The sequence below is a fragment of the Borostomias antarcticus genome (assembly GCF_949987555.1).
Source record: "Borostomias antarcticus genome assembly, chromosome: 16".
NCBI classification, from domain to species: domain Eukaryota; kingdom Metazoa; phylum Chordata; class Actinopteri; order Stomiiformes; family Stomiidae; genus Borostomias; species Borostomias antarcticus.
In genome coordinates, this window is record NC_140249.1 from 2,442,667 (window position 1) to 2,451,842 (window position 9,176).

The window sequence follows — 9,176 nt, forward strand, 5'->3', positions numbered from 1 at the left end:
TGCACGAGCACGCGCATGGTGTCAGTGTTGATGACTGTGCCATTTTTGTCTTCTCCATGAACGCGGCTAACGTCGCTCCATAGGCCTACAGGCCATCCATTTAACTACAGGGTATCCATTTAACTACAGGCTATCCATTTAACTACAGGTCATCCATTTAACTCATATTTGATCCTGGCCACAGTCACTTGATCTCTACTGTCTAAACCAGTTTTGGGTGCTTGCATGGGGGGCATGAAATCCATCCATGTTTTGTGGCAGTTCAAACTTATTTTTTTAATGACAGCCTACTGCCATTTTGTACCATATGTTATGTCCCCGAATCAATTAGGCTATAAGACACATGCTACAAGGAAATGCCCCATTTTACTGGGGGATGTCTGTGCGCACTGAGCGACAGTGATGCTGGATGAGCTCGATTTACGCGCTCAGCGCCTGGTGGTGTGTACGCGCACTGCTCCAGAATAGGGTTATACGAGAGAGAGAGAGGTGGGGGAGAGATTAGCATCTCGTTCCAATGAAACATTTCTGGCAGTTGGACGATGACAGCGAAAGGAAGACTCAAAGGTAATTGTTGTTCGCTGTAATTCTCGTTTATCTTTATTTTGAAATCAGAACAGAGAATAGTCTTAACCAAATGATGATATTGATTGTGTCACGAGTTAATAGCCTACATGGATTCGTGAATGCAACGATGTGAAAAGGGAGATGCTTTGGGACTTGTCATTTGGCGACCCTGAATAATTTGGTGAGGTCCCCTATGTTGTCGAAATCGGTGTGTAATAGCCGTGACGCGGACTGCACTGTAGCTTAATAGCGCCTACATAGTCGGTGTCTAGTTTTATTTGTAGACAAATTTGACTCACATCGTCAGACACTCGATGCGTTTGAACGGTGCATGGGTGACAAGTTAGGCGCTAGAGATTCTACACATCCATTCCATATGGTGTCATTTTATTTATATAGCCCATCGCCAGGAGCCCCTGTCATTCACACAGCACATGTTAGTGATCCTTTATTTTGCATATAAGGATCAAAACATGCGGTGCATGATGTCGCTTTGAATAGACCAAGCGTTCTCGTTTCTGATGATGATGATGATGTTCTCGTTTCTCTCGCGCGCCAGATTGCCTAAAGAAATGATGTGCATCTGAGCGCATATGCGTGTGGAGTTGATCTCCTGTCTATATTTATTGGCCTCCCTGGTTTCTCTGTTTCACTGATAGTCACATGAGAGACAAAATGGAGTTTCGGAATGCTCAGCTGCGTAACAACATATTGTAGCCTATTGTTTTCATTAAGGGCCTTAGATGCTATAACGATGTTATTACATCATTGGATTGTGGAATCTTGAATGTATTTATGTGAGCGGCGTTTATGCGTGGGCGGCGCAGACGAGATGAGGGAGGTCTAGTGCTTATTATACCGTATTTGCACAGATTCCAATATCTTGTCATGTTTATCAGGACAAGCGTGGCAGTGCACGAATGCATTCACATGCGACGATGCACCATTAACTCAGATGTTATCTGATAGAACAAGACAAAAGGGATGCGAGGCCGACTGACTGACTGGGGGGGGGGGGTGGGGGGGGGCATGCCCGGGTTTTCCTTGAGCGCGTGTTTGCGCGCGTGCGTTTACTTGTACGAGGTCCATGCGTGCATGCGCACTGTCATACAAGTGTGTGTGTGTGTGTGTATGTCTGTCTGTCTGTATGTGAGTGTGTGTACGTAGGCTGCACCATTGAATTAGGCTACACTAAGCAAGCCAACTCAGTTAACCATGGCCTACTACACTCTTCATCCATCACAATGGTAAATGATATTATACTCTGGAGGTGAGTGCCTCCCGAGCCCCCAAGACGAGAGGTAGGCTTGTTGACTGAGTCCTAGCATGTAGGCCAATTACCTCAGCATAGAACACAGCCTACTGTACATGTGACTTCATGGAGTGTCAGTCATGCACAGTATGCAGGATTACCATGACATAAACATGTGTACAGTAGAAGGAGAAGGAAAGGTTTTGGAAGGCAGAGCTGAGCAGCTCAGACCAACGCTGGCGGTGGACTACGAGAGTGAGAGAGACAGACAGAGGGAGAGAGCGACAGAGGGAGAGAGCGACAGAGACACGGAGGACAAGGTGAAGGCCATGCGGCTGTAGCTCAGGAGGTAGAGCGGGTCGTCCAGTGACCGCAGGGTCGGCGGTTCGAATTCCGACTCCTCCTGTCCACATGTCGAAATGTCCTTGGGCAAGACACTGAACACCAAATGACTCCCAATGACACAAAGCTAGCACCTTGCATGGTAGCTGCTGTCATCGGTGTGTGAATGGGTGAATGAGGAGCCAAAGCGCTTTATACAGTAAATGCAGTTCATCCATATGGGGAGGGGGGTCACATGGTGTATATTTGAATGACAGACTGACATCTCCCCTGACCAATAGGATGCCAGTATCTTTCGGTCCATGTCTTACATTGGCTGATATTGGCATATCACAGAAGGATTAGGTGGGGGGCTATCATTGTACGAGTGAGTAAGTAAGTAATTAAGTAAGTAAGTAGCCTTGAGAACCAATGGTTCTCAAAATTAGTGGCCCATAGGGCAGGTGCCTATCTCCTGATTCCTTAGCGTGAGGCAGCTTGATGTACAAGTCCACCCCCTGGACATGACACTCGTATGTCGCAGGGATTTACCCACAATCCAACCCTTGATGCTGAGCGACAAGCAGGGATTGGGTACTATTTATAATCTTTGGTTTGACTCGGCCGGGGATCGATCCCCCAACCTGCCAATCTCAGGGAGGACATTGTAACCACAAGGCCACTGAGCTGGTATCATTGTACGAGTGCTAAACTGAAATGATGAGCGTGCCGAAGTGTGTAGATAGTCTCCCCTGCATTATAAGAGGCTGTACTGGGCAGCATGGACAGAAAGCAAAGCTAGAAGCTCAAACTTGACCCTAGATGCTGCTCTGATCTCCATTCACATACAACCAGGTTCAATCAAATCAAACTTTATTTATCTAGCACATTTCATACACAAAGGCAACTCAATGCACTTTACAAAGAGAAATGGCAGGGTTACATACTGATCCTAGCCTTAATTTTCCAGAGGGAATAAAATAAAATAAAAAACAGTTCACTCATTTGAGCCAATGGATCATTACTGACAGGAGGAGAAGGCCAGATGTGGAGGTGATTGCGTGACATTTGCTCTCATGTCTTTTTGAGACATGAAGATTCACTTTAGCACCCAGAGCTATAGCTGACACCTCTATAGGCTTTAGCTTAATAAGCTAATGTGACCTTTCTCCAGTCATATACAGAATACCTGAGTTGGATTGCTGGCCTATCTCAAGTTACCTGGCTAAATGAAAGCATCAGTAATATTATTGCGTAGTCCACTTTTTGAGGAAAACAGCTACTAAAAGTCTTTGGGGTCCCCAAAACATGTCTTTGAGTATTTTTGCAGAAAATACCACTCAGAATAAGTGTTCTAGCATGCCTCTATACCCCTCTGTTGATCACGAGATCAGATTGAGCTTTTTCATATGCAAATAAGCTCAGCTAAGAGCAAGTCAGCAGGCTAGAGAACGAGGGCTGTTGACGGCACTATGCTACCGAAAATATAGCTGGCTAGCCTGGACCATCCGCACTTGTTGCCACTGTGACAAATGTCATTGTCCTCTCTCCCTGACTAAACATGATAGTGATAGTTCCCATGTTATCTCCATGGTTGCATGATGTTACCTCTAGCTACATTCGCTAGCTAGACACCACCAGGCGAGGCCTATATGACACCATTCGACTACTAACAATAAAAGCTAGATTCTGTAGGCCAAGGGTAATGCAATGATGTGCACAATTCATCATTTTTAATAACCGCTCAATGAACTAGAACATATTTTCCATGGACAGTTGGTATTGCATCATTCAGAAAGAGTTTATCGGAAAATCCTGCATTGTACTGACACAGGTTGGAAAAGTAATCGGGAAAAAAATGGCTAGCACACACTGCCAGAGTTTTGCCAATTTCAGCGGGAACGTTGCCATCAAAAATAAAATGTATCCACTCAGCTCTGCTGTCCTTGGCTTGGGAGACGATCTGTGCTGCTTAGTACATCCAAGAACAGAGCGTTTTCCGTGGGAAGACATTATGCTAGCTAGCGGGGTCCCCGAACGTGACGTAGAGTGACATGGGATATTTGAATGGCTTGCAGGGACTGACTTTTTTTCTAATGTTTTCATTTCGGCTGACCACAACAAAATGACTGGGTTGTTTCACTTCATACTTTGTGTGTTAGTTGCCCCATCAGAGACTCAAATACATGCAAAAACAATGAAAAAGTTAGTTTTGCAAACGTGGACCCCTTTAAAGTGATGGGAAGTCAATGTAAGAGTCATGAAGACACGCAGACACACACACACGTTTGTGTGTGTGTGTGTGTGTGTGTGTGTGTGTGTGTGTGTGTGTGTGTGTGCATGCTGGTGGGGTCACACCTTGCCCATTTCCTCTCAGTACATCCTGTGGGCATGGGTTAGGGTTAGGTGGGTATGGTGGCAGATGGGGTATTTTTAGACTTTTTAGAGGAGGTACACGAGAGAAAGGGAGGAAGACAGATAAAGAGAGAGAGAGAGGAGAGGGAGAGAGAGAGAGGAGAGGGAGAGAGAGGAGAGGGAGAGAGAGGAGAGAGAGAGAGGAGAGGGAGAGAGAGGAGAGAGAGGGAGAGAGAGAGAGAGGGAGAGAGAGAGGAGAGGGAGAGAGAGAGGGAGAGAGAGGAGAGAGAGGGAGAGAGAGAGAGGAGAGGGAGAGAGAGAGAGAGAGGGAGAGAGAGAGAGGAGAGGGATTGTCTAATGAGGACATGCTGTGAGGGTATAGGCCGTGTTTCTGTTAGTGTGTGGTGTGTGCACACACACTGTGTGTTTGCGTGTGTATGTGCCCAGATGGTCCTTCATGTGTGAAGCATGCATTAATTGCACAACTTCAAACGAGTCTTTACACACACACCCTTCCTTCCTCACACACACACACACACACGCACACACACACGCATGCACGCACACACATTCCACCCCCACCTTCAAAGACCCATGGATCTGCGTTACTTGATCTGGGTCAGAGATGGTAGCGACACACACATGCACACATACACATGCACACACACACACATGCACACACACACACACACACACACACACACACACACACACACACACACACACACAAACACTCAACCCATGCATGTGCACTCTTGCCCCCCTCGTGTTCTCAGACATGCCTTCTTTCTTCCTCCATACTGTGTCTTTCCTCCGCTGTCTCTCTCCTCTCTTTCACTGCTCCCATTCGTTCATCGCTCCATTTCTCTCACTCCTTCATTTATTTATGCAGAGACAGGCGGCGAGGAAGCAGTGGATTGTGTTCTGGGGGGGAGGGTCCTGTGTTCTGGGGGGGAGGGTCTTGTGTTCTAGGGGGGAGGGTCCTGTGTTCTGGGGGGGAGGGTCCTGTGTTCTAGGGGGGAGGGTCCTGTGTTCTAGGGGGGAGGGTCTTTTGTTCTGGGGGGGAGGGTCCTGTGTTCTGGGGGGGAGGGTCCTGTGTTCTGGGGGGGAGGGTCCTGTGTTCTAGGGGGGAGGGTCCTGTGTTCTAGGGGGGAGGGTCCTGTGTTCTAGGGGGGAGGGTCCTGTGTTCTAGGGGGGAGGTTCCTGTAGAGGACAGCACACTCAGACTGACAAACATACCGTCACACTCACTCATTCACTCACACACACACACACACACACACACACACACACACACACACACACACACACACACACACACACACACACACACACACACACTAAACACACACACACACACACACACACACACAGATCCTCAGTACTCAGGCGACGACACCAGAGTGTGGAGAAGAAGTAATGCAGACCCAGGGTTGTCGTGAGGTGCTGATCACTGGAAGCTGACTGAAGAGGTGCTCTGGCTCCACGCGCACGCCTCTTTATCTGACCCCGTCAGGGTTAGGGTCAGGGTCAGGGTTCTGGCTCCACACGCACGATGTTTCAGCCCTCAGGCTTTCTTCAAAATCAACATAAATAAACAAATAAACAACAGCAGAGTCACCACAGGGAAAAGCAACGGTCAGACACACCGATCGTCTGAACCAATGACCGACTGCACAGGAATGACTGCAGATGCTATTTGAAGGTTTTGTGAGGCGACAAAAGGCGTTGTTGTGTTTCTAGCTGTGACTGGGGCTCTCGCTAGTGGAGTTGGAATGTTTTCCTACGTACTGTAGTTGAGTTTCTGCTGCTGTCCATTCTCTCCCAAACCTGCCCTACTTTTCCACTACTTCCACAATTGCAGTTTCTTTCTTGCACGATCGTCCTCACACACACACACACACACACACACACACACACACACACACACACACACACACACACACACACACACAGATATATTGCTCATATACTCATATGCAAACACATACTTCACACACACACACACACACACACACACACACACACACATAGACACTCATGCAAACACATACTGTGCACACACACACACACACACACACACACCTTCTAGTTCATAAACACGCAAGCTACTCTGGGTTGTCTCTGCGACAGACGCCTTGGACAGTAGCAGCTCTCTAACCTGTACAGACAGAACATAGCTCACTGAGCTGAAGGCTGACCGCTCGGATGACTTGTTTCCCAATCACAGTCCTGCAGAGCATCCATCCTCAAGCCTTCAGCTCTCTCCCAGCTGTGGGATACCCCCCCCCCCCCCCCCCCCCCACACACACACACAGGGCCCCAGAGACGAGGGATTGAGGGGTGGGGAGGGAGGGGAGAGGAATTAGGGTGAGATGACTGTCACGGGTATTGGACGGGACCTGGCACAGTAATCAGGGACGAATAGAGGACGCAGCTGGAGAGAGACGGAGAGAGAGAGAGGGACAGGTAGAGAGAAAGAGAGACGGGGAGAATAGGACTTCAGCAGGGGGAAAGAGTGTGAAAGAGAGAAAGGAGAGGGAGGGACAGGGAGAGAGAGAGACAGAAAGAGAGAGGGAGAGAGAGAGGGACAGGGAGAGAGAGAGAGAGGGAGAGAGAGAGAGGGACAGGGAGAGAGAGAGAGAGGGAGAGAGAGAGGGACAGGGAGAGAGAGAGAGAGGGAGAGAGAGGGAGAGAGAGAGAGGGACAGGGAGAGAGAGAAACAGAGAGAGAGAGTGGGACAAGGAGAGAGAGAGACAGAGAGAGAGGGACAGGGAGAGGGAGACAGAGAGAGAGAGACAAAGGGAGCGAGAGAGGGAAAGAGAGAGAGACAGAGAGAGAGAGTGAGAGAGAGAGGGGCAGGGAGAGAGAGAGAGATGGACAGGGAGAGAGAGAGACAGAGAGAGAGGGGGCAGGGAGAGTGAGAGAGAGAGAGGAACAGGGAGAGAGAGAGAGAGAGAGAGAAACAAAGTGAGGGAGAGAGACAAAGAGAGAGAGAGAGAGAGAGAGCAAGGCCTACTTTCCTGAGTGTGATCTAGGCCATTATCTGTGTTAGCACTGGTGGGGCTCCTGGAGGCTCCATGGATCCTGCAGAACAATACCTCAATGTGTGTGTGTGTGTGTGTGTGTGTGTGTGTGTGTGTGTGTGTGTGTGTGTGTGTGTGTGGAGGTGTGTGTGCGTGTGTGTGTGTATGTGTGTGTGTGTGTGTGTGTGTGTGTGTGGATGTGTGTGTGCGTGTGTGTGTGTGGATGTGTGTGTGTGTGTGTGTGTGTGTGTGGATGTGTGTGTGTATGTGGATGTGTGTGTGTGTGTGTGGATGTGTGTGTGCGTGTGTGTGTGCGTGTGTGTGGATGTGTGTGCGTGTGTGTGTATGTGTGTGTGTGGATGTGGATGTGTGTGTATGTGTGGATGTGTTTGTGTGAGCGGGTGCCACACTGTCCCATTGTGTATTTGCCTGTGTGTACTTCTGCTTTTGTTTGGACCCCATTGTGTGTGTGTGTGTGTGTGCATGTGTGTTTGTGTGTGTGTGTATTGTACTGTACTGTATTGTATATATTTATGCATTCACTTAAAGAGACAGACATACGTACGACACAGCAGACTGTCTCTCTATCTCTCTCTCTCTCTCTCTCTCTCTCACACACACACATACACACACACACACATTTCACATTCACAGGCTGGGTATGGGGTGTGAAAAGTGCCACATTTGTTGCTTGTTCAAGCTTACTTACAACGTGTGTGTGCGTGCGTGTGTGTGCGTGTGTGTGCAGCCCATGTGTGTCTGATATGATTATAAATCTCTTCTGTGCTCATCCCTCTCTCTCACTCTCACTCTCTCTCTCTCTCTCTCTCTCTTCCTCACCTCCCTCCCCCTCCCTCACCTCCCCCCCCCCCCCCCCCCTAGCGGTGCCGTTCCCCCTGAGCCACCGGCTCAGCCTGAAGGAGGTGTTTGATGGGGAGGGCCGCCCCCGGGTCGACCTGCTCAAGGCCCACCTGACCAAGGAGGGTCGGCTGGAGGAGACGGCGGCGCTGCGCCTCATCAACGAGGGCGCCGCCATCCTGCGCCAGGAGAGGACCATGCTGGACATCGAGGCGCCCGTCACAGGTGACCGATATATACACGCACCGGGGAGGGGGGGGGGGGGGCACGCATGGTGTTTAGGGAATGAGAAGGGGTAGAGGAGAAGGGGAAGAGGGGGACAGCAATCCCATCAAAGGTAGGTGAGAGAGAGAGAGAGAGAGGGAGAAAGGGGACACTGTTGGGAGGAGAGACGGAGGAGGGGAGAGGGAGGGAGGAGGAGAGACGGAGGAGGGGAGAGGGAGGGAGGAGGAGAGACGGAGGAGGGGAGAGGGAGGGAGGAGGAGAACGGAGGAGGGGAGAGGGAGGGAGGAGGAGAACGGAGGAGGGGAGAGGGAGGGAGGAGGAGAGACGGAGGAGGGGAGAGGGAGGGAGGAGGAGAGATGGAGGAGGGGAGAGGGAGGGAGGAGGAGAGACGGGGGAGGGGAGAGGGAGGGAGGAGGAGAAATGGACAGCGGTTGGAAGAAGGCCAGGAAGGCTTCTGTACATCCAGGATCAAGTCATCAGTTTGAGTGTATTGCCGTGTTGCGGTGACATGCCCTGCTGGCCCTTCTCCGTTCATTGATTGAACCCCCTGCGATTGATGTAGCCCATAGAAG

General features: G+C 49.9%; 1 protein-coding gene across 1 annotated transcript in view; it reads left to right on the forward strand.

Annotated features, from left to right (window-relative positions):
• Nucleotides 1-542: 542 nt before the first annotated feature.
• The window catches only part of ppp3cb (protein phosphatase 3, catalytic subunit, beta isozyme), a gene marked incomplete at both ends in the record, with an annotated part of 27,681 nt that continues 19,047 nt past the window's right edge, over nt 543-9,176 (forward strand). Inside the window, 2 exons of the mRNA XM_084450663.1 lie at nt 543-567; nt 8,404-8,604. Of these exons, the coding sequence (XP_084306789.1) occupies nt 543-567; nt 8,404-8,604 (226 nt within the window). The remainder of the gene's footprint in view (nt 568-8,403; nt 8,605-9,176) is intronic.